Source organism: Osmerus eperlanus, chromosome 23 (genome assembly GCF_963692335.1).
Source record: "Osmerus eperlanus chromosome 23, fOsmEpe2.1, whole genome shotgun sequence".
NCBI lineage: Eukaryota > Metazoa > Chordata > Actinopteri > Osmeriformes > Osmeridae > Osmerus > Osmerus eperlanus.
This window is the reverse complement of record NC_085040.1, coordinates 6,238,015-6,264,571: the sequence shown is the minus strand read 5'-3', so window position 1 is coordinate 6,264,571 and position 26,557 is coordinate 6,238,015. Positions and strand designations below refer to the sequence as shown.

Below are 26,557 nucleotides of genomic sequence, written 5' to 3'. Positions count from 1 at the left end.
CCTTTTTCTTGCTTTTCACGGCTTACAAGACCAATTTTCACCAATTGTATGGTTCTCTGCAAACTGTAATTTGAAAATTGTCAACGAATTAGTTGCTTGCAGGCAGACAACTATCAGCATTCAATTTTTAAAAGACACAGAACTGAAAACATTTTTTTATAGAATGCTATGTGAAGAATAAGACTTAAGGTCAACCATTTACCCCACTGAAAAGGTGCTTCAATTAGCACAATCATTTTTGGATGTAATAAGTATACTTCCGTCATCATTTGTCAAGCTATCTTACATTTCAAACCAAAATATCTTTGAATATTGGAAGTTGGAACGAGTACCATGCATATCATTACTTTCAAAGATCAAGCACTCTAGTTACACACACAGAACAAACTCAAAGCTTATTTCAGGTGCTATTGTTACACAATAACACAGAGCTTAATTTAAAACTATTATATATCAAAAGAGCCTCATATCGTTGGAACTAACTCATAATTATCGACGGTATTCAATTGACACATTCTACTTCAAAAGTGTAATTCATTGTCACGGTATTAAAATTAACTTCAGTAACATCAGATGACCGTGGTTAGACAGCATTTGAAAAGACAGTAAAATACAGAACTGTATGTGTCGGTCGGAAAACGATGAAAACATGTTCTCCCTTTCAGATACCCTGTGACTGGTATTCATGCATGCAAGCATGCATCACCAGATACATATGGCTGTATATTCATGGAAACCAATGGAATGATGGTGTTGGAATGTGGCAGTGGGCTTGCGAGCCTAAATTTAACAGCTCTTGTCACTTACACAAAATGTCTGTCACGCAGCATGCTAAAATATCCCTTGACGCTTTGGAAATGTCCAAAATAGCAGTTGCTGAGTGTGAAGTGTAGAGCCTACAGTATCAAGCAAAGAATTCAGAAAAGTTATCATGTAACATGAACCTTAAAAATGGTGTCACGGAGCAGATTTATGTGTTGAACGATGCAACCTTTCTGCTAACCATGTTGAAGTTTGCCCCAGTTGAATGTCCTATGCTAAGCTAATGTAACAGATGACAATAAATCAGGATATAATAAATATTCACATGTCTCTTTCAGTCCATAGACCCTGGGCAACAGTTTACATGGGAACACTCAAACCTGGAAGTCAACAAACCAAAGAACCGCTATGCTAATGTGATAGCGTACGACCATTCGAGAGTCTTGTTATCTGCAATCGATGGTAAGCATTGGCCATTTTACCGCATTCCACTCTTTAGGAATAACACACAGCACCAAACACTATTAGGTTCCTTTCATACAGGGGCGGCTGTGGCTCAGGGGGTAGAGAGGGTTGTCTGTTAATCGCAAGGTTGGCGGTTCGATCCCCGACTCCTCCTAGGTCATGTGCCTTGAGCAAGACTCTGAACCCCAAGTTGCTCCCGATTGGCAGGCCGGCGCCTTGCATGGTAGCTCGCTGCCGTCGGTATGTGTGAGTGAGAGTATGAATGGGTGAATGAGAGGCAAACATTGTAAAGCGCTTTGAGTGCCGCTAAGGTAGAAAAGCGCTATATAAATGCATTCCATTTACCATTCCTTTCATACAGTCTCAACTTTAAAGTGCACCACATTTATTTCACAACTATGTTTTCCATCAAGGATTTCCAGGTAAATGTACAGTGTTTAAAGTGGGCCCCTGAATGTCTTTCAGAGTAATAGTTTTCAAATAAAAAAACATTTTGGTGATCGACATAAAGAGCTAAAACTGCTGAAGTCTCTGCAGTATGTGTGGCACTTCCACAGGATAAAATATATGGACCGCATATAAAGTGATGATGTGGTCTGATGTGGAATGAGCACACACCCAATTAATTTATTAACCATTTCCATTCAACAATTTCCACCGACGGAACGGAAAGTAAACAACCACCCACTCTATATTGACTAATAAACGGATGCTAATGTGACAAAATGAAGATGTCGAGTCCCTTTGCAGTCTCCCAGAAAGAACACAGCTGAGTGTTGATGGACCTCATTAGCCAGGCACAGAAACACATCTGCACACCCACACTGGAGCTTTTTGTGTGGTAGCAACCGAACAGCACGCAGCCAAGCAGGCTTCGGGGACTTCCCCTAAAGCTCTAACAAAGCCTTTTGGCAGCCAGGACTTATTTGTTTACTTCGATTGAGTTCTGGCTGTGGAGACTGAAAGGCCTCACTATGAGTAGCTCATTAAGCTATAGGGTGTAAAGATTCAGATTTTTTTTCTTTTTCTCAGCCGATGCTTGGTATGGCGTCTTATGTGCAAAGGCATGTGACTATTAGCTTTGAATGCGCTATGGAAAATTATAGGTGTCATTGTAGTTGACTAATCTTATCACGTGATGTATGCGTTATTATGCTCTAGACGTTGATGATGATTAGTAAGAGTTCATGACTGACTTTAGACTTGAGATTATATTTGACCTGAGCATACATTTCTTACACTTTCAAAATAACAAAATAATTCCCTGGGAAAAAGAACAGTTATGAATTTCCATGGAAAACATTTTTTTCCTATTGTTCTATTTTGTATTGTGGGACTTTTTTAATGTGGTCAAGGCACTGGTAAAGTCGACAAACTTGACTCATAGGACAGCTATTGCCCAGAATGTTCCATTCCAGTGAAAAAGGAAGATCAAAACAGAATCCAATCATCTCAATTTCTGAAGCATATACTTTTCTTCTATGCATGGATAGGGAACTTAGACAGAAAACTGGTTATTTTCAGTTGTTAGAAATGCCTTGATGAATCTCTCAAGAAGTCTAATGCAAAATGTATAGTGGGGACTACTTTTATGCCTCATAAAAGTAACTGATAACTATTCAATCTTGTACATGAACAAAGTCATGCATCTGACTTTTCATGACCATTACGATTCTAGGTTTCCCAATTCATTTCTAAGAAGCGCTGTAAAAGTGCAGTTTGTGTTTATGTCTTGATGAGCATATATTTACAGTTCTGGAAGCAGATGGTCGCGTTTTCTACAAATCCTGAGTGACAAGTCTGCAGAGAAACCATTTAGCAAATATCCATCAAACAAACTCTTGTTTTCATTAAACCATAATGATGTCTTTTTTTCCCACCCATTCTTCAAATTTTGAAAAGCCAGGGGCTTAAATTATATTTATCCCTTGTCCATCACAGAAATTCATGGTGAGCAGAGCGCTAGAGTGGAGTATAAGGGCGGAGAAAAGTGAGATTTTGAATGAACTCATATCTAATTCTTCCTCTTTTCCTTTTTTTGGCGGAAGTTACCTGGGAAAAAAAATGGGGGGGAGGGAGGGGAGAGGGAGCGCGGGCGGCTGCGAGACGTGGCATCCATGCAGATGAGACTTATCTTGCTAGACCATGTGTGTGCTGAGCCCCCAAACTGCCAGTCCAGAAGCATTGACTAGCTGTCAGCTCCGTCGTTTTCCTCCAGATTGGAAAAGACCACGGCACCTTTCATTTGCAGAAGGAGGCGAGAAGGAGAGAGAGAGGAAGGCAGGCAAGCAGGGCAAACTGTTTTGCCAGTTTTCTTGTTGTTTGTGTTTTCCCTCAGTGTGAGGTTTTAGAGAGAGGTGTGTGGGGGGAACAGATCTTAAAGGAACACACTATCTGTTGTTTGAAAATGGCCGTGGGTGGACCAAATGTTTTTTTTGAACGATAAACACTCTATAATGGCAGGTTTCACTCTATGATTCAACTACTCAGCTGCCATTTTGTGTAAATACAGAAAATAATACCTTGGTGCCTGTATGTGAAATGTTCAGTCAATACCAATGAGTTAACTAGTGTTGCTGTTGGGGTCTGGACATTTAAGTGACTCTAAATTCACTTCACAGTGGTTGGAGTCCAATATTGATCCATGCAAACAAGACTAAAGTTGTCTACTACCTATTTTCTTTACCCACTGTGTTGTACTTCCAGATTCAATTACCAAAAAACAAACATTAAACACTCAGCCACTCAAGATTCAATTGCTCTACTAAGTAGACTCTGCAGTTCAATGAGGTTACTGAAACTCAAATCTGCATCCAATGACATCCGACATCACCCAGTTCTAGCCGTAACCAGTAGGCCATGAAAAAAACATCTAACGACCTCTTAAACTTTGACCATGTGTTCATCAGGTATCCCTGGGAGTGATTACATCAACTCCAACTACATCGACGGCTACAGGAAACAGAATGCATACATCGCCACGCAGGGGTCCTTGCCCGAGACGTTTGGAGACTTCTGGAGGATGATCTGGGAGCAGAGGAGTGCTAACATCGTCATGATGACCAAGCTGGAGGAGAGGTCCAGGGTAAGCACCTCACCATGGAAACATCATGGCTTTGTGGCATCGTCTTCCTGAATCCCAAGTCGAAGCTCTTGTTTTGGCAATTATGTAGCTTTATCCTACCTCGGCAGTTGTTACCCGAAAAATTGACGAGATTCAGAAAGGATTTGAGGAGGGAGTTTGGAGTAATTTCAAATGCTTATTTTCCAGGTGGCTCTACCCTTATTCATAAAACAATGAACACACAAAAACCTTCATATTCATCATCAGTTACCTGTGTTTCTTGACCTCCCCATCTCCTTTACTCTGTGTTCCTATCTTTGTGTGTGTGTCTGTTGTGTCAAATTATACTCCTTCAGATGCCTTCTTATTTCTTCTCCAAGGCAAGACATCTTCCATTCTGTCATCTGTCACTCACTTCTCCCTTCACCACAACATGATCTGATTTCCCTATATTTATTGTTTGTACCTTTTGCTGCTAAAGCGTAGTCCATCTGTAGCATGGCACACTTCGGTTTGACAGCACCGCTTTACACCGTCACTGGAATGTTTCGCTTTGAGTTTCCTTAAGTCGGTATCATTCAACACATGGACCAAACCTGACGCAAATGAAATGTGCCGCTCATTCCAGGTTATTAAGAATGGGTAAAAGTCACCTTGCCGAATTCTTTGCACAAAAGTGTAGATGGTTTGGTAACACAAATATTGCATGGTCTCCACAAGTCTCCCCGATCACTTATATGTATGTCCCTGATAAAGGCCCTTAGACAAGTTGCATTGTGAGAACACTCCAATCAGTTGCACCGGAAAGTACATTCCAGTCATGGTGTTGCCTGTGGATGCAAAATCTAAAGTCCATTTCCTTTGCTGTTTAATATTACAGTCACATATATTGCTGTTTACAGAATGTTATGACTAGTTATTGTCCTTTGCGGACCCCTAGAAATTTGATGTGATAGGAGAATTGCTCATAGCGTTGTGATCTCAAACAAAAGTAGTCACAAAGATAGTATTTTTCCCTCTAACTGCACTAATGTTTGACATTTGAGTACACAATTCTCATTGTTTTGTTGCCACCAACAGTCCTCACTGAGGTATTGTTCAGGACATTTGTTTTTTTACCCTGGAAGAGAGCAAAATCAGTCTTAGTGCATTTTGCTATCCTGATGTTAAGAAAATAGCTTTAGCATATGCCATATTAAAATGATCCCAAACTATGCAATGTATATTATTGATACACCAGCATCTCTTACAGTTGTTCTTATGGAAAGGCAAGACCATTGTTGATTGACTGATGTAGTGAGTTCACTTTAAATGGAAAAAGAGGATTGTGAAAATAAGTTAATGTAGTGAATATCTGGAGAGGGAAGGCATCTGCATATGAACTTTTACTTCCTCTTTGCATTTACAGTGCTTCCTTTTGGCAGCAAAACAATAATACTGTAATGGAACAGTGTTTTATCGGCTGTTCGCTGGGCAACAAAGCACTGTAATCATAATAAACTTGTGCCTGTAATGTGATTGGAAAAACCGTGGTTACGATTGTAATTATAGAGCCTGTCGGCTTAATAAATAGCACTGTCTGCTTCATTGGAATGTCTTGGAATGGCTGTTTCCTCAATTGTGAAATCACAGCAGTCAGCAGAATAAGGAGGAATTGGCAGCCGTCTTCTCCTATATGCTTTTTGCGCTAGCTTGTCTTATTAAGTTAGTGAGACTTGTGCCGTTGATGTGTATGAGTGCTGATATGGTATCGTCTTGTGGTAACAGATCATTAAGTAGCTACTGGAGGCTGGAAATGAAACAGGGTTGTAGAAGGAGAATAGACAACCTCGACCTTGTCTAATGTGCCTTTTTTTGGTTTGCCACTCGCAGGTGAAATGTGACCAGTACTGGCCCACGAGAGGGACGGAAACCTATGGTCTCATCCAGGTGACGTTGTTGGACACCGTGGAGCTAGCGACGTACTGTGTCAGAACGTTCGCACTTTATAAAGTAAGTCGCACTTTATTCCTCAAATCCCAAAAGTGCCCACATCTTGACATCTTGACGCTTCGTCAGAATGTCAGATTCGAGGCGATTTGATTCATCCGAAACTTCCCTTCCATCCAGAATGGCTCCAGTGAGAAGAGGGAGGTGAGGCAGTTCCAGTTCACTGCGTGGCCGGACCACGGGGTGCCGGAGCACCCTACCCCGTTCCTGGCCTTCCTCAGACGGGTGAAAGCCTGCAACCCGCCGGACGCAGGGCCTATGGTGGTGCACTGCAGGTGAGCGATGGCAGGGAAATACCGATGGTCCCTTGTGGGACTGCTACTCACAAGCAGAGAGAGAGAGAGAGAGAGAGAGAGAAGAGAGAGAGAGAGAGAGAGAGAGAGAGAGAGAGAGATGATAGAAACAGAAAACAAGATATATAGACAGGCCGAAGATAAACATGACAGAGAGAGAAGCAGGGATAAAGAAAAGACCACTTCAACTCACCATCAGATGAAAGGAAAGAAGAAAAATATGGAAAAAAAATAGATAACATGAGCTAAATACTACCCACTGAGACCAAAAGGGATTTTTAGATCTGAAGGTATTCTGCCACAACAGACTACACAGATTACTATGTCAGTGCCCTCAGCAAACTTGAGCATCCCTCCCACACAATCGCACACAGACATGTCCTCCTCCCCTCTGTAACATGTCGCACATCAGCAGCGCACAAGGGCCCCGGCTTATCCCTGAGGTTGGTGCGTCCCCCCCCAAAAAAAGAAAAGCACTAGCTTCACACTTCTTCTTCGCCTCCAGTAGGCCAGACTCCCGACAGAGAGGCACAAAGAGCAGAAGAACACAGCTGTCTGGGTCCTCTAAACCAGGCAAGTCATCAGAGGCTTTAGAGCAACAGAGGGGGGAAGACGGAGAGAGAAAGAAAGGGAATATGAAGGAGCAGAGATAGCGAGCGGACAAGAAGATACAAACTTGTGTCGGAAACTGACAAAAAAAGAAGGGATTACCGAAGAATTAAAATTACCACATGCCAGAGTTAATTAGAGCCACTTGGAGAATCAGTTTAAATTGAAAAATCCCAACTTTTTACAGCGAAGCAGAATGTGAGAATTAATGTCACTCTGCAGATGGGAGTTTTAATTCCTTGCCCCGCATCAGATAAAGGGCTGCGCTTCAAATCCCAAACACTCCCACAGTCTCCACGAGTCTTGACAGGCCGCCATTTTATTTGTATGTTTTTGTACTGCAGTTTCCTTCACAACATTGGAAAGTTAACTTCAAAGTTGTCTGTTTAAAAAGATACAAATAAATGTGTCCTGCTTCATTAACTGCAATGTAGACTGCAGTCTCCAGAGCATTTCAATAACTAGTTGGTCAAGCTATTATTTGTCGAAAGTGTGGCATGGAGACTTAAACAAGGCTGTTTTCTTTGGTAACTATGCAAAACAAGTCACAAATTACTCAAATAAACCAAAAAACAAACTGTGGGGTTGAGGGTTACCTGTTATTTTTAAAAGAGAGGAAAGACTCATTCCATCTATTGGAATGTAATGTACCTAAACACAGTAGCAGACATTTAGATTTTGAATTGAGACACTCACATTCTGCTACACTCCCACACACGCGTACACACTTGTCATTTGTAACGGCCACTGGAGTTCAGGGAGCGGAATTAATTTGGCATGGTCAGACCAAAGTGGACTGGGCCTCAAGAGATATTTATTCAACTGCGTTGTTTTCACTCCGTAGAGTGAAAACAATTTACAGAAGCTTTAAAAGTGGACATTAGGAATTTGACAGTAGAGGGTCGTCACACATTTCTGTCCCACAAAAACCCACTGTTACATTTCCCTGTCCTCCACCCCCCTGTGAGAGTCGCCAAAATCAAGGAACCATGATCAAAACCATAACCAAACCATTACCTACGTGGGTCAATACTAGGTCAAGGATTTCTCCCCAAAAACTGTAGACTTAAGTTGATCAGGAGTGAATTTCCGTGTAGTTTCTGGTACACCTAAATCTTGTTGCCCAAATAAAAGCTTTCCTAACCCTCAACAAAGCATGTTAAAAAAAAACGTAAATATCTTCCAGCTTCGGATGACTGTAAACGATCCCCATGTTTCAACAGAGTAGTTTATGTTGCACGTGCAGACTCTCCCAAGCCCGGTCAAGGTGGAGGTCTGCCAAGTTCTCCCCTCAGGAGCAGTGAAGACGGATGTTATTAAAAATACATTCATGTGTTCCCACTCGTAGAACTTTTTGCAAGGTGAGGTCATCTTTTCTTAAACGGGGGAGGCAGTATATTGTAAAAGCGACCCTTCCTCCCTCCCCATCGCCATCAACTCAACTCTACCAGCACCGCGCAGCAGTAAACTGAGTCCTGGGCCTCCCAGTTTCAAGCGTTTTCTAACCCCGGGTCGCATGCTGCAGGGATTCTATTGGGGACAGGTCTACCCAGGCGTTATGAGTGCTCAGCGGAAGTCCCTCTGACATGATTGAATGTCACCGGGATCACGGGCCTTCTCCTCCGCTCAAAGGGAAAAAGGTGCAACTCTTGGTCCTGTGTCACACAGGTCGTTCCAATGGATTGTGGAAGATTTAAAATCTTCCACAGGCTCCATTCACTCGCAAAGAGATCGATGAGTTTGCTGGGCTTGGATGGCCCCTCGCTACTTTACGTCAACGCTTCAACCATGGCGAGCTTTGACGTTGAGAAAACGTAATTTCTGCCATTTTTGCCGCATCCCCTTGTCCCTTGTTTGGATAGACAACATGGATGTTTCCCTCATCGTCAAGGCCTGTGGTTGACCGATCAAGACGCTGCATGTCTGAGCAGTGCAGCTGTAGACGTGGGCACGAGAGGAGGGATCGCTTTTGAAAAAGGAGAGAAGACCAGCCATCATTCCACAGCAACGCAAACCTCGCTATCCGCGGGATGTCGGAGGTCCTGTTTTTAACCGCCCTCCCTGGCTCCGCTGCACAGTGAGGAGGCCCTGCCTACATTAACCCACGTCCCACGCCCCGGTCACCTCGCAAGGATTTCCTGTCTACACTCCCACAATGCAGGACGAAGGTTAGACAGTGTCTGACAGGCAGACACACAAGTGTTACAGGAAACATCCAAGGAAGCCTCACCCCCCCACACACCCCCAGTTGTATGAGCGTATAGAAGGGTTCAACGATGATGCCCAATCATTGCTATTGTGCCCGAAAGACAGGCAAAAATACAGTTGAATAAAAGGACACAATTGTCAAACTCGCAATGAAAATAATTATATGTCTAAATGTCATCATTATCAGGGATTCAATGAGCCGGGCGGGTGTGCAAGTTGGTACTGTACTTTGGGGGTTTGTGTGTGTGTGTTTAATGCGTGAGAGGGTGGCTTGAGAGGTTGCCTGACAGAAATACATTTGGTAACAATACACTTGTAATTGCTTTTACCGCTGTCCAAGCTTTATCTACTTAAGGCGGGTTGCAGCTGTATCTTACCGTGTAATTCTCCCCCGTCTATTCCCCAAACTCCAGCATACACGTTAGCCTGATGCTAATGTCCACCGACGTCCCAAGCAGCTGGCCGTGGCTGTCAGAGCAGCCATTGTCAGGTCGTTAGCAGGCTAAGTCCACCAGCCCCTCGACTGCCAAACTCACACAGACACCCCCCCCCCCTCCCCCCACATTCTCACAGATAACGGGGGGGGGGGGGGGGGGGAGCAAGCCAACTTGCTATGTCACCCACCCCACGCCAACAAAGCCTGCCTCTCCTCTATCTTTTCCGTCCACCCCGCCATCCCTCCAGCTCAGCGCTGTCACTCTGTCACTTGTTCTCTCGCAGGTCATCACTCTCCTGCGCCTGGGACTCGGACTGTAAAATCGGTTACGGATTGGAAACAGCTGGCGCACGGGGGAGAACCGTCTTTCCACCTCTTTGTTTTCCCCTGTGCTCAGAGGCGCTCCTAGGCTTGGAAGTGATTCACTCTCCAAATATGCCTGAGATGCTTTCTCACAGTGCTCATTCCTATACACACACACCAACTTAAACACACACACACACACAAATACACTATGCCCTGTAAGTGATCCAGAAATGGACGTGAATATGGTAATTTCCTCAACCTCGAGCCAAAAGCCAGCATAAGAGTAAATCACAAAATCAATCAGCTACCACCAAACATTTAAATGCAAACTATATAATGATTTGTTTTTAGCGAACAGCCATGTGTCTTAATTTCCCCTCCTCACACAGTTCCAAAGCAGCATGGCACATTAACCAGACAGAGGCCCCGGGGACCAACTCTCCTCCCTCTTGAGTTTTTCTTGCCCTCCCTATTCTTTTTTTGTATTTTTACTGAGGTATAAATTGAAAAACAAATGCTCTTTCAGGAGAAGAATGCAGGGGAGCGAGGCACAGACCTCGTAGTCACGTCAGCTTAATGGATTGAATAACCTATTTACTTTAGAGCGCGGAGCGCAAGGACTGTCTTGTCAATGCTCGACTCCGGAAGACAAACTGTCAGGCAGACAGACAGGAGTTTGAACCTCACTAATGCAGCTGAGTGAAACAGAGTGAAAAACTGAACTTCACAATGAAAGTTTGGATGGCGATGAATTGATGTGTTGAAGCGTGTTGCTGTCATAACTCCTACGGCAGGGGGGGGATGTATTGGTTTTGAAACCTGCTTCTGTGCAATCTTTTACTGAGCTATGCATTATGTGTATGTTTATGCTGCATGTGTTCCTGTCAGACCTCCAAACAGTTTAAAGATAATGTTTTTTTTTGTCTCTGGCTTTTCGAAGCACTCTTTATTCATCGGCACTAATGTAAAAATTCTCCAACGGGAGTCTTAATGAAGAGACCGGCCTTTCAGCGCCTCCTCAAAAGCCATTATGCCATTTTAGCAGAGAGCGCTAATCTAATGGTAGTAATTGAAGTCAGCTGCACTTCTCAGAAGTTGTCCAACAAATTTGCAGAGCTCTCAAAGTCACACACTCGCACACACAAAATGTGTGTGCGGCACTGTTGTGGTGAGGGGCTTCTGAGGGTTCCAGATAGAGGTTAAATGGCCCGGCTGAGCGAGTGATTAGCTCAGATGGACTGAAGGGGACAGGCAGGGGGTAGAGGGAGGGAATGCAGTGCCAGCAGAGAGCCCACCGTGACCAGAACCTCGCCTTTACTGCAGCTCTTCAGATTTGATTAAGCTCAAAGCCAAACGGTCATCCCTGCAGCGGAAACCTTTGGACGGGGACACCCCCCACTCACTCTCACCTCTTCCTGGGCGGTGGTGGGGGGCTAGCCGTGGTGCCTGTAACCTGCCTTTCACCTCCATCACTTAACAGCAAACAGTGTGACAGGTGAAGAGCTTACACGGTACATAGTGGAATATGGATAGTGGTGATGGGGTCATAGGTCAGGTGTGGCAGTATATAATAAATACAAATCAATCATTTTAGTCATTTGCTCAAACTCATTGTCAGGTTTGAATCCAACCTTCCAGTCTTGCGTTGCTTTTCAACCACGAACGCGAAAGCCCGCTCGAGAGCAGACTTGGAACGAGAGAAGCCAGCCGCTTGTGATCCGCCCTCTAACAGACCCTTCCTCCTCCCTCTCTCCCCGCGCGTGCCTCCGCAGCGCCGGCGTGGGCCGCACGGGCTGCTTCATCGTGATCGACGCCATGCTGGAGCGCATCAAGCACGAGAAGACGGCCGACATCTACGGCCACGTGACGCTGATGCGCGCGCAGCGCAACTACATGGTGCAGACGGAGGACCAGTACGTCTTCATCCACGACGCCCTCCAGGAGGCCGTGACCTGCGGCACCACCGAGGTGCCCGCCCGGAACCTCTTCGCCTACATCCAGAAGCTGACGCAGGTCGAGGGCGGGGAGAACGTCACGGGAATGGAGCTGGAGTTTAAGGTGAGAAAGGGTCGGGGTCGGGGGTCGGGCCGCGAGGGTGATTCGTGTTCAGCCCAGTTTGGTAGGGTCCCGCCATCGGAGCTCCTCTATGGATCGAATGGGGTAGTTATTTAGGTATAAGTGATCTCCAGTTCATGGAGTCTTGGGGGACGCCTAGGGCTCGTGCTGCATAGCTCAACTGCTCCCTGTAGAACTGTGTGTGCTGCTCTGTCTGCTTGGGGGCAGGAGGGAGCATTGGGAATGAGGAGGAAATTACCCTGTTAAAATAAATAACGAGGAACAGAATTGTGAGTCAGTATCTTTATGCCTCCAAGTTGGCCTGGGAAGGCTTGCAGCAACTATCTTTTCTTTTTTTTGCTTTTTACTCAAAGTTAGATTTGTGGTTAGATATGGTTTCAAGTAAATTCATTCGGCCCCTTCTTCATAACGTAGGTCGCCCCCCAACCCAAGTCACATAAAGGCCCTGGCGTCATTGATTGGCCAATCTCAGTCCCCCCCTCCAGACGTTGTTTCCAGTTCCCATCAGCCTAGCGAGACAGCCTGGGGCCTGTGGTCGTCCTGCCATTCCAGTTAGCAGCCCTCTGTTGCAACCCGACATGGGTTAAATGCCCCCTTCCCTGGGCTCTCCCCTTTCCCAACTCCTTCCTTCCCTTCCGTAAAAAAAAGAAAAAAAAAGAAAGGAAAGCGAGCTAGTTTTACAGCAAATGCTAAACACAGCCCCACACTCCACCCTCCACCACCACCTCGAGACGAGGCCTCCTGCCAAAGGGGGCTTTGAAACCCAGCCTGCATGTTCAATGAGCGGTGATGTAGAAGAGCTGCATGCACGGCTCGTCACGCACCTCCTCCCCCGTTCAGTGATGGATGCTGATACCACTAAGAGATGATAAACAGGTTAGATTACCTGCTCTCCTGTCCACTCCAGGCTCCATCCAGCATCCATTTTCCCTTTTCATCATAACGCATGGCTTTTCTTTTCTTTTTTTTCTTTCTTTCTGCAAGGGCTGAGCACAGACAATAATCCCCTTGGTTCCCCTCTGCATACTTAACGCTAATATGAAATATGTAACCACAGAAGTAGTAAACAGGATGGAATTTATATATTTTTTACTCAGAATATTTGGCAGCTCAGGACCATAATCCCGTGCAGGCCTCCCCCCACTGCGGCGCTACCATGATATTATTAATAGCTTTTACATCTTTATTTTACACAAGCCTTCTCTTTTAATGTCAAGCGCTGGGTGGCAGATGCGGGAAAGAAAGGGCCAGCGGCATTCACTCCACCCTAACTCTCTTATCGCTCCCTCAACAGCGCCTAGCCAACACTAAAGCCCACACGTCGCGATTCATCAGTGCCAATCTCCCCTGCAACAAGTTCAAGAACCGCCTTGTCAACATTATGCCATACGAGTCGACGCGGGTGTGTCTCCAGCCCATCCGAGGTGTGGAAGGCTCAGACTACATCAACGCCAGCTTCATTGATGGATACAGGTGATCCTTGATTCTGTCTGCCGAATGACCAGAAAAACAATTGGACTGTATATACTGTATTCTGGAGAATTCCATAACTGGGGCATCTCACACATACCATAGCCTATCGTTTGATGACAAAACATTTCATCGTTTTCAAAGGGAAGAGTAAAAGGGGGGGACAGATGGCTGAGCGTTTAGGGAATCGGGCTATTAATCAGAAGGTTGCCGGTTCGATTCTGACCGTGCAAGTGACATTATGTCCTTAGGCAAGGCACTTCACCTTACTTGCCTTGGGGGGAATGTCCCTGTACTTACTGTAAGTCGCTCTGGATAAGAGCGTCTGTTAAATGACTACATGTAAATGTGAAAGTGACATACGCAATCAGGAAGCTCTTTTCATCCGTTTTGTTCTCATTCCTACAGGCAACAGAAAGCCTACATCGCCACACAAGGGCCCCTGGCCGAGACCACAGAGGACTTCTGGAGGATGCTCTGGGAACACAACTCCACCATCGTGGTCATGCTGACCAAGCTCCGAGAGATGGGCAGGGTACGACGAGCAGCCGCCAGTCGTGGCCCCTCTGTGGACGTAGCAGCGCTGTGGATGAAAACGTTTGTCTGACTTTTGCCTCCTTTTTTCCACTGCAGGAAAAGTGCCACCAGTACTGGCCAGCAGAGAGGTCGGCCAGATACCAGTACTTTGTGGTGGACCCCATGGCTGAGTACAACATGCCCCAGTACATCCTGAGGGAGTTCAAAGTGACTGACGCCAGAGTAAGTACAGAACGCCGGTTCCCTGAATGAACTGGCGGCGTCTACATTTGACGGCGCCAGTGTTGGTTCCAAATTCCCTCTTCTGTTTACATTATGAATCTTGGAAATCTCGTAAATCGTAACTCAATTTTTTGGAGCCAAAATCCAGTTGATTTTTTAAGTGATGATTGACGGCGTCGACAGCAATAGTTGGCAAATCCGTCTGTTGACCACGCACTAGCTCCTGAACCAACATCTAGGCCGAAAATCCAATAATTGTGCATGGCGAACTGGGATAAACATATGCATTTGCATATATTGGAGAGAATTATGACACATGTCAATGTGTAAAAACAAAATTGACGCCGGCGGCGCTGGGCTAACCGAAAGGCTTAATTCCATCAAAGGCTTACGCCGATAAATGGCGCAGGCTTCTCCTTTGTAGTGTGGGTTACCCTGGTTCCTCAGTGGGATTGCTTCCCTTATCAAGGGGATACAATATCACTTAAGTAATGCACCCCCTCAAAGACCAGCTCTTCAACAGCCTGGCACACGCAGCACATCAAAGGAATTCACGTCGTTAGTATTCATGTATTAATACATTCAGGTGAAACGACGGATATCTTTAGCAACAAACCAGCTTTCTCTGGCGCTTTAAACCATGTGCCTTTTGCTCCCCCATTCTCCTGAGACGCTGATACGTCTGACTGAGAAACACCAGAGTTGTTATGTGAGAGTTTGACGATAGTTCCGGAAAGAGCTGTCGTGGACCTTCTGTCGGGCTGCCTTGACATCCTTGCTCGTACTTTGCCTTCTGACGTCGTGTTTAAGTCCTCTTCACAGTCTCTCTCTGTTTCTGGGTGCCTCTTTCCGTCTCACAGGACGGACAGTCAAGGACGGTGAGGCAGTTTCAGTTTACAGACTGGCCTGAGCAAGGAGTGCCAAAATCGGGAGAGGGCTTCATTGATTTCATCGGCCAAGTGCATAAAACGAAAGAGCAGTTTGGCCAAGACGGGCCTATTTCAGTCCATTGTAGGTAAGTAGCTGAACTCTAAGATGACAGCTTGTTTTCAATGTGAGCATAAGTAAAGAAATAAAATGGTAAGCTATTACGTAGTTTGGGATAGAAGGTTCTACAAAATAACTCAAATGTAATAGTATTAAGATATAATAATAACAATAATGATAATAATACATTTTAATTGAAATGTGCCTTTCTTGCTGCTACAGTATGGTAAAAAATACAATAATTAAACATAAAATACAATAACATTAAGAACAGACACAATTAAAAACCTAATTAAAAAGGTACGTTTTAAGCTCATTTTTAAAATGGCCAGGCGAAGGAGCATTTCGGATGGTAGTGAGTTCAAACAGCTTAGGAGCAATGCATGAGATGTCAGAGCACACTTTCCTTTTGAGCCCCCAAGGACACTTAAAGCATTAAGCTTTCTTTGTAGTGGAAACAATACTACAAGCTTTGCTTTGATCCTTCAGAGATGAGAAATATATCCAGACTTTAAATGAACATTGCCTAGTGCTTATCTGGTGTAAATCATCAGTGAATGGAAATTGGCGTGTGTTGGGGGGGGGGGGGGGGAGCAGTGAAGATGAACAAGGAAAAACAACTGTTAATAAGTCTACACTGGGTTGTGGTGTGGCTGCTAACTAACAGCATTTTGATGACTTGTTTTTTTCTCCCAGTGCGGGTGTGGGTAGAACCGGAGTTTTCATCACCCTTAGCATTGTCTTGGAAAGGATGAGGTACGAGGGTGTGGTGGACATCTTCCAGACGGTGAAAATGCTCCGGACACAGAGGCCGGCCATGGTGCAGACAGAGGTGAGATTTACAGCGACTCATAGATAGGTTACTTCATAGATTGTTTACTTCCTGACTTACTGAGGCTCCTCATTCCATGATGAGTCCAGGCCTTCAAAAATGCTCCTGGAGGGAAGCTTTTTTCCTGCATGTCCTCCTCTCTCTCTCCCTTAAATTTCTTGTCTCTCTTCATTGTATCTGTTGCCTGAGAAATACATAAAAAATATAATTAAAGAACAACTCTCGAGTTTCTGAGCTGGCCTTCCACTCATACCTGCCACTCTGACCTCCATGTTGTCAAATCAAAACATTGCGTCTTTCTGTTGTCATTCATTAAAGTATCCCACTTGCCACCCTCATCTTAAAAGTTGAGAAACTACACTTAGATCAATATGAGAGGCTAACAAAAGCTTTCAACTAACTTGCTGAAATTGCTTAGAACAGCAGTGTTCTGCCCTGTTGGGTTATGAAATCCATTTGTCTAATTTCAGAACCGAAGCAAATACAAAAAAAATTATAATGAAATTTGAAAAACAATAGAACAGAGACCAGTGGAAGACATTTTGTGTTTGTTTTTTTGTACTCAAAAGAATACATTGAGACAGCCAGTATTAATGCATATAGATAGTGAGAAAAGACTACAGTGATATACTGATGAGGAGGCAATGTGACCCACATTTCTTTCTCCACAGGATCAATACCAGTTCTGTTACAGAGCTGGTTTGGAATACCTGGGAAGCTTTGATCACTATGCAACGTAGAAGTCCCTTGACAGAAGGAAAAGCAGAGGGCCCTTTGGCAGTATGAACCCCAGCGAGCCTCTCTACTGAGCCATAATTTCCTGCTTGAGAAAGTACTTCTAAACTCCTAGCTAATGACTCATTTAAGTGTTGGATGTGAGACACGAAATGTCAAAAAAAATATTTACGATGATTCCAGGAGGACCAATTATTTCCCAAACCCATAGACCTCACCCTGGGACAGAGGGTGACAAGGGGATCCAGACTGTTGAAGCATCCAATGGGATTATTTTTTTCTGTTGCTTCAAGGATTCACCATGGTTCACAAAAACTAAAAGACACAAAGAAACAACTGAAAAGATACCATGACAAACAATAAGAGAAATGACAAGTAATGCATCAATGATTATGAACCCTTACGAGAGGCATTGGAGGCACACAGAATGGCTATAAACTTGATGCACATTGTAAAGAGATATTTCTGTTCCACAATCAACTACACACAGACACCCCATCAAAAAGAAGACACCAGTGCTTGGTCCACTATGAAAACAGGACGAAACTAAAGTAATAACGATTAAAAACCCCGTTTCCTGTCACAATGTCCATCATTTAACAATAATGGGGGAGGGTATTGTTAAAAGATATATGAAACAGATTAAGCTTATTGATTTAGTTTTTTAGTACTTTATTATACGCCTAATATGTGCTTCTTTTTGAAACGTGTGAATTTATTCTTTCTTTTTTTTCTTTCTTTTTTTTTTACAAATGATACAAAGTAATTGGGTACTGTTTTTTTGTTTTGTTTTAAGCGTAGAACTGTTATCATGCAGAGAGATTTTGCTCCCAATGATTCTTGCTCTTTTTGGTTTGTTTCTTGCACACTGTGCAGTCCTGTATTCAAACTGCAAACCTTCTGGACTGTTACAGGGTTTATGTTATTTTTTATTCTTTTTATTTTTGTCCATGATCACATACATAACTTGAGTTCACCCATGGAAAAAACTGGGGCTTTGTGGAATCAACAGGGATGCGCAAAGTATGAAGTTGCTGCTACCGATTATCTTAGTTCTTCCATGTTAGAATGATGATAATGAGATGAGACCCTGATGAATTAGCTATACATGATTATGTTTGATAAAATAGAAGATTAACATATAAAGTATATATAAATGAAAGTATTAATATAACATATATTATAAATGTATTGGTATAAAGTACATAATTAATGATTATATATGAATGGATGGTACATGAAAGCTTCCATGTTGAGATTTCTGTGCTGTGGGGGAAATGAAGAGATTTTTCACTGGAATGCACATCAGTAGGACAAAATCGTATTCTGATTCGGTGCATCTTTTCTTGTGCAATAAATAGGTGTATTATAGATAGGGTTCATGTGGGTACCTTGTTAAGTCATGACAGTGTTGTTCTCTGAGTGAGGTGTTGAAGTGGGAATGTCAAGTATCACTCAAAACATCAACAGTGCATATAGATACACTCATACAGTCTATAGTTTCATACAGCAGGTCGCTTAAGCATCGTTCCATACAATAGGGCAAGGTACAAAGACATCCCTTTTTTGAGGTTTTGAAACACTTAACATGTTATCATTTTGCATTTAGAGTGCCTTATATTTATGCCTGTTTTTATAATATTCATTTAACATAATGTATTATTTTGAGTAGACCATGAATATAGTATTACTGTATTTAATTTTCTTCACCAGAAGTATTCATTTGTTACATTATGAGATTATATATGCAAATCCTTACATTGCAATGCTCCTCTTTTCATTTAATGTGGCCTTATTGTGGCTGAGGTAAAAAAAAAACTTCCATGTAATTCTCAACCTTCACACAAATTCAATAGCATAGCATGAAACAATTTCTATGTTAGAGATTAATTACCATCCCTTCCATAGGTTTCTTTTCCTGTGTATCAATTTCAAAGACACAGACATTTAGAGATATTTTAAAAAACTGCATATACATTTGCTATCAGAACCAATTCTGGCTAAAGGTGTGCATGATGTCTAAACTCACGACTACAAAGTTGCAGCATAATGCATTAAACACACAATTATTGACCAACACACTTCGAGATCTGTGATACTCTACTGGCCACTCCAAAGTAATTGGTGCGGCCACTATTGATATAGAAACCATAACAGTTAAGTGCAGTTTTCAGTGCAGTATCTAACAACGAGTCTATATTTCGGACACCTATTTACCCTGGCTCTTTCAGCTTTGTGGATGTGCATTCCAGGAGCTTTCTTTCCCTTGTTATTTCAAGCAGCTAAATCTTTGTTTTGTCCTTTTTTTGTGTTCATTGCTTACTAACCTTTTTTTGTACTCCTTTTTCATAACATTAAGGTATAAAGTGCTATTATTTAATCTCACTGTGGCAAATGCCACTTTTGTATTTAGTTCAGCAGTCTGTGTTCATTAACTGACTTCACAATATTTGTTTTCCCATTTAATCTCTTTTTTTTCACATGCATGGAGAAACATTGCAGAGTGGCCACAGTTGGCCTAGTAGGAAGATTTGCACTTTCTATATCTTTGTACTATGCACTGCCCTATTGATTCTAAACCCAATAATATATTACTTGAACCCATCTGTAAGAATCTCCTTAATCGTTCACTTTGTGTGTATGTAAATAACACAAAAAGGTATCAACTTTAAAAAGACAAAAAAAAGTTTGTGCGAAAAAGAGCATCCATTCTGGTGCCATGATTACTCAAACAGACGAGTTCTGAAATCTGTCCCAACCATCTGTTATCGTGGCTTCGCCATTCAAGCTTGGAGTGTCATTACAGAAATAAACGTGTTCTCTGCTCTCTATCTATCTCTCGTCTGGATGCATAGACTGAAATTAATTAATGAAATTGTAAAAAAAAAAAAAAAGGCTTGTTAAAAGAAATCATACAATTACCTCTGATTAGTAAGCGTAAACTGTTTTTTTTCTGAATGAAAGGGGTGCTTTTTATTTTCTTACTTAGGTTACATTGGTGGCGAAAGAAGTCTGTATGAAAATCAGTTCTTTGCTGACACAAGTTCCATTTGTTATAAATGAATTCTATTAAAAAATTTCAGTGTTATGCACCATAGTGTCCCTTTTTTCTTTCACTTGTCATTGACTTTGAAAGACTGATGAGGCAGTTATACCTTCCACTTGCTGGGTCAGAAATAATATCCATAGTTCTCCTGTCAAAGGAAAATGGAGCCTCATCAGGTCCTGATAGATTTCCATTGTGCAATTACTGTAGCATTGACATCAGAGAACCTACACCAATATTGGTCACTCTCCAATATTATTTTTCCGGTGGAAATCCAGACTGCCTTGTTTTGATAAAATGGACATGGACGGGGATTGGAAAATGTTGCAGCAGAAAGCTATGGATACTAACAACAAATTATGTTACACCGACATATCTTTGTTTTTCTAGATATATTATCTATGTAACACAATATTGTAACATTTCACTTGTTTCATGATACACTTTCAGTTTATTAGGTTTGCCAAACTTGTTTTACAGTAAGTGAATTGTTTACAGTATTTCACAAACTATCACACAAGCCATGATGAATCGGATCAATGGGATGGCAAAGTCACTATGGCAACGCAAACTTGACTCTTTTGCCACTTTGCTAATGGAAACTGTTTGGAAATCAATACATGTTGGCCTGGAGAACTCATCCAAGGTAAGATTATGAGGAGTTGAATCAGAAAATTGTCTTCACGCCAGATAAGAAAATGTCATTCAGCCCTGTACTAGAGATAATGGGAACTGTCAAGCCTGACAGTATATCCAGGATAAATCATCTACAGGTGGGTTACAAAGAGAAACCGAGAGGTACTAACCCAAGATTTACACAGTATTACTGTAGATCTAGCACTTTTGAAGAAGAAGAATTAGGTTTATATGTTTAACCCTCGAAACTGTGACATTGATTTGAAATACTATAGTGTCACAAGGGAATAACAAAATAGAATAAATAGATGGTGCCCAGGCAGTGAATATTGTAGATGTCATTTGAGTACTCTGAATATAGTTGACAGTATATGCTTTAGTCTTGTGCCCCTAGAGTTACAGTACATATACTCATTCTGGTATCTCTGTGAAAACTTCGACTGATTAGGAAATCGACAGGTTTCACTTACAGAGGATTCTGGGGAAATGGCAATGCAACGGTATGGCCTGATAGAATAAAGGGACTAGGTTTAATACCAGACTGGGTACTTGTGTGGATTAAGGCCCATCTGCATACCATAAAATATATAATTGTCCTTATGAAAACTTCACGACACTTTTGGGGAAAGTATTGTGTCTGCCATCAGAAGAATTATTGCTACAACTTGTTTTCCAGAATTAGACGGATATAAGCTAAATTGGATTTTCATTTTGTTTAAATAAACATGCCAGCCTGAATGTCAACTTTACAGTGACACAGTGATAACGTTACAAGAAAATAACAAAGTCTGTCGTCTGAGTCATTGTCATCCTATTTCTATTTTCACTGAAGATTGCACTTCAGAGCAGCCAGCAGATGTTTCATTTTTGTTCCTCAAGATTCAGCAAAATGGTGAAATCAACCAGCCAATCACAACACCCCACGTAAGTCATTTCTTATTTATCTGTTCTTTAACAAAGACAGCTTGCCATGCTCCCCTGGCGCTTGCCCCAATCTCAAATTTGGATGGCAAGATTAGATTCTTTTCAAGCTTCCAAGTCAGAGTTAATAGCAGCAGTAGCGGCAGCATGGTTTTGTAAATGTATAGGTTTGTTAGTTGAACATGAGAGCGGATCTACTTTAAACTCTTGAGGGAAAACACTTTTATTAAAACAGTGCTCTCCTCATCTCATGACAGCTGTGGCTTTCACAAATACTCACTTCTGCAGCCGTCAATGAAATTACATAATTTCCTACGTCACCCACTTGAACACGCTGGTAACCGAAGAAATTGATCTTCTCTTATTAATAGGACCTGACCTCTAACAGTTTGTCTCTTACTGCTTCAGAATGTGAGTTCACAGCAGCCAGATGGGGCGGGAACCAGTTCACTAACGCTCTCCTTTTCCTCATATTCAGATTAGGACCTGATTTGTATCTGAATCTGACAAGACTTTGAGAGCCACCCCCTGTCAGTCCGTCTCCAGAGCCGCTTTGTACATTGGATGTAGCCTCCGGCACGCAAATTCACCAACTTCTTCCGGGACTCGTCTGTCGGATTCTGCAACCCCTTGATTAAAACATCTTTATCTTCGGTGTGTATTGTTGAGAGTCTGGATCTCTTCCGCATCTACTTGCATTATTTTACAGTAGGAAACATAGGATTCATCATGTCAGGGGGGTCATATCCCCATCCATACAGTGACTTTTCTCTAATGGAATAGATAACAGCCAAATCTCAACATCCTACACAGCGGACTTTGAACAAAGGAGACGAGCAGAAAACAAAGTCTCGGAGGTATTAGCTTCACTGGGCTGAAGGAACAATGCAGAGGAGCGATTGTATCAGGCAAATGAAATGGACAGCAGGACCCTGGGGACTCCCTCATCCAGAATGGAGGAGCCTCTCGTTCAGCGAGGAGACAGGCTCCATGCCCTGGAGTAGGCTGATGATCACATTACATACAGGATCTTCCAACGGCTGGACTCCAAGCTCAGTGGAGATGACAAGCGCAGATAAGAGCTGACACCGCACCCGATGCTGCACCGCGTGTGCATGCACATCGCATTACACCCCATTCAAGGCTGAGGGAAGCATCGACCTTCGAGTGATCTGTGAAGAGAGCAGATATTTGCTGCACAACTGCATGTGGGGACACTGCAGATACTGTACTGCGGTCGAGCAAACTCTCAGCACCGTCAAATCATTGTATCGCCGAAGCTGTTTTCGGATTGCGCCGTCTTGTCATCATATCGACTGACACATCTTTTGTTTATGTTTGAACTATAACTGTTCTAGTTGAGGTGGCTGGGTGGGATGCGGCATCAAATTAACAGCAGCACGATGCTAGAAGGAGGGGAAAGACCTGAAGGTTAATTTCACTTCCTCAGCAACTTCCCTCCGCAGATCTCAACCTCTGTAGACCTGCCATCTGTCTTTGCCCCCACCCCACCCCATCCTACCACCCCACCCCACCCGGCATCTGGGCCAGTTACCTCATCCATGCTCGTTCCCGTCTTCCGGTCCTCAGTGTGCTAACTTCCATCCACCAATGACCTAGGAGCTAATGCTATATCCAACAGTAGCTATGTACATAGAAAGGTAAGCAAATACATATCCGTGTCAGAGGTAAGGTTCCTGTTATATTTACCAAGTGAAGGCCTCACATTGGCGACACCATAATCCTAAAGTGCTTAGCTGAATTCAAGTGCCAATGAACAACTGATTGGAATCTAATAAATATGTCTCAACAGGAGACACTTTAAGGTTATGACCTAAATTACACCTCTGATATCAGTGACCTCTTATAACCAGCTGACAGAAAAAAATATAGTCAAAGTAAGTTTGATGTCCACAACACACATCAATTATCCTGTCAATGAAGTTGGGAGCAGAGAAATAAAAAAGCAGGAAAATGATTTATGACAAGTTTGACAGCTTTCTTTGCCATGTCTAGCAGTAATGCACATTCCACATCCGACTGCAATCCCTTCCCACTCCACCGCCATGCAGTGGGTAAGTGTACACACAGCTTTCTGGACTCAAGGTGTATTTTTTCATGACCTCCTAGGACACAGTGTCAATTATTCTCAGTATAGCTGTGTGGAGGACTTCATTCCGCTAATCAAAATAAATGGCCAGGGCAGCAGAAAGTGAATGAAGCTAAGCCCACTATATTCCTTCGAGGAGGTAGTGGGGGAGGGGTCGGCAGCAAACAAATCCATTACCACAAGGTAAACAGGAGGCATCAGCACTTTTGGCGTATTTGAATGACTCTGGCCCATGACCACCCCTCCATAGGATTCCTCTATTTTGACCTGGAAGGCCTATGGGCAAAGTGCTTTTTTCCCCACAACCCACAGTCAATCTTACATAATACAATATGTTGATAAAACTTCTCATATTGCTTCTGCATGGGCCCAAAATGTCTGTGACTAACTCACTGTAATGAGAAAATGTGGTTTTCATTCATTTAATGGGACAAACATGGAGGAAGAGTAAGTCAACAACTTTTATAGTAGTTTCTCAGGGGTGTGTTGGAGTGTGTGTGTAACATAAGGTAACAGTGAACACAGCTCGACCAAGATCAAATTTTTTCGAGGTTTCTTCCAGTGTCCATCTCTGTGTATCTTAAGTACACATGTTTCAATGCTGAAAGACAAAATGGCAAATAAACCAAATGTACACAAATGTTTGACCTCGTTGACTTTACATGTGTCTAATTGCATTTATCAATGTTCCCCATGCTATTGGTTGAAACAAGAGTTACAGTACCAGAATTGTTTAAAATGAAATTAAAGGTATTAATATTATCCAACCAGTGTTACATGAACAAAACTCTAGTACAACACTGAAGTGCTTTAAGTGACTACCAATTGTGACTACCAACAGCACAAATCTTTTTTTTGCATTTATACAAAGCATGTCAGCACTTTTTGTTCTGTTTTGCTAGGCATGTGAGAGTATGTTCACAGGCAAAACTTGTTATTGACAGACACCTCATGGCTGACAGCCACATGTGGCTGTACACGGATAGCCATTCATTAATACCGTACATCTAGTACTGCATATCTGCTATGCCTGTCTCCTCTCAAGGTATGAGTTCAGAACCAACACTGTAGTAGCAGCCATTAAAAGTTTGGCCTAAAAGAACAACCAGTCGTGAAACAGCCATAAAGAAAGCTTGGACTAAAAGAACTACTAGTGGTGTAGCCATCAAAGGCAAATGGCTCGAAGTACCCTGCCCAGCACACAGCTGGCGGCAGATTCCATTTTGTGCTCCAGGCAGGGGTTCCACCTGAAACATTATAAACGGAGGAAATTGCTGTGTCTTTTAAAACACATTTGGTGGCACCTTCCTCAGCACGCCTACGGTTTATCCACAGGGTGATGAATTCTCTGTGACACGAAAAGCGGTTTCTTATTAAGTGCAAGCTAATGACTGTGCGGCCATCACCACTGGGCCCCTCGAGTTGGCTACTGAGAGCCGTGAACATTAGCTTCCGATACGCTGGGATGGGACAACATTGGAGTACGGGGAAGCATTAAAGCACAGTTGGAGGAGGACACAGCCTATCTGTTGTCCTTTTGGCCCCTTAGATGCTTTGTTATATGACTGTGGACACTGTGGTTAAATTGGGATTGTTTGTTATGTATTCTTCCTCCCTGTCTCTGACCTTTAAAATTATAACACCTGTTTAGACTTATACTTTAAAACCTATATAATAATTATAACCTAGATTATTTTAAAACAGGGGTTGGGCATCGAGGTTGGTTATTAGGATATTTCTGGAGGATTCACAGAATGACCTACAGTAATTACCCTTGCATCTGCATAGTCACAGAAGGCACCATCATAGCCACGCCCACATTTATTTAACGTTGGAAGCAAGCATGGGAGCAGTCATCTTGAGATAGTTTTAAGTAGAAATTGTTTGTTCAGGGCAATACAACTATATTGGAACACAGTTTGATAATCTTCATACACAATTTACTTCAAGTGAAGATCATTTGGATTAATAAGGACATTGACTACTCATACAGTTTACTGGATTATAAAGGGATTTCCTCAATTGGAAAATGTATTTGGACCACATGGAGTTGAATTGTTTTGACCTGAAGATGTCTGGTAAGTCATTTTTATTTGCTGGATTGTAATGGCCTGTTTGTGAGTTCTTTCAGGATTCAGACTTTTTCAAATTCTGAATGTTCCCTGATTGTGACCCAATTGGAAATTAAGACCATCAGTTTGAACTTTGTTTGATTTTATTCTCATATAAATAGCATGTGGGCCTTTTGTAACAGAGCAACAGAACATGTCTTTCTATCTATATATATGAATATAATTCATTGTTTGAGAGTGATTGCTTTTACTGGTAGTGGGTAACAAACAGTGTTAGTGTCTCTTCCATTGAAACATCTTTACTTTGCTCAGGTGTGGCATTCCCAAATTGGAGCCACCTCGTTAGTCAGGATTTGTTTCACCTGGGCTAAACTTGCAGGCGAGGAAGGTCCTCCCACTCCACTGGGAGAAAGATGATTGGTTGACTGTTGTTTTACCTCATGTTTGTTCATTGGCTGTCGGACTGAATACCTCCATTTTGGGGTTTTCCTTATTTTGCTTGACTGAGACTTGAGGCTTTGTGCTCTTGGTTGTTTTTCTTTAGTGGATCTAATTTAGGCAAGTTGTGGGTGTCTATGGTGGATGTCTATCAGAAGCTTGAAAGTTAGTTGCAGTGTAACCATTAGCATGAACTGCAACAGGTGTCTTTCAGACAATTTTTTAACCCTCATTTGTATGTTTGTGTTTGAGAAATGACCTGTTAAGCTCCCTGTGTGTTGAACTGATGTTCTGATAACATGAAAGCATCTGAACTACAAACTCTTATCAATGGTGGTGGATA

General features: G+C 42.7%; 1 protein-coding gene across 36 annotated transcripts in view; it reads left to right on the top strand.

Moving 5' to 3' along the window:
• Window positions 1-19,822, top strand: part of LOC134009783 (receptor-type tyrosine-protein phosphatase delta-like) — a 209,177-nt gene extending 189,355 nt beyond the window's left edge. For all 36 annotated transcript variants that reach the window (XM_062449460.1, XM_062449458.1, XM_062449453.1 and 33 more), the window contains 11 exons: window positions 1,101-1,224; window positions 4,137-4,312; window positions 6,164-6,283; window positions 6,401-6,555; window positions 11,905-12,190; window positions 13,503-13,681; window positions 14,087-14,213; window positions 14,312-14,437; window positions 15,298-15,452; window positions 16,121-16,256; window positions 16,928-19,822. In XM_062449460.1, coding sequence (XP_062305444.1) covers window positions 1,101-1,224; window positions 4,137-4,312; window positions 6,164-6,283; window positions 6,401-6,555; window positions 11,905-12,190; window positions 13,503-13,681; window positions 14,087-14,213; window positions 14,312-14,437; window positions 15,298-15,452; window positions 16,121-16,256; window positions 16,928-16,996 — 1,653 coding nt within the window. In that variant the 3' untranslated portion in view covers window positions 16,997-19,822. The remainder of the gene's footprint in view (window positions 1-1,100; window positions 1,225-4,136; window positions 4,313-6,163; window positions 6,284-6,400; window positions 6,556-11,904; window positions 12,191-13,502; window positions 13,682-14,086; window positions 14,214-14,311; window positions 14,438-15,297; window positions 15,453-16,120; window positions 16,257-16,927) is intronic.
• Window positions 19,823-26,557: the final 6,735 nt, after the last annotated feature.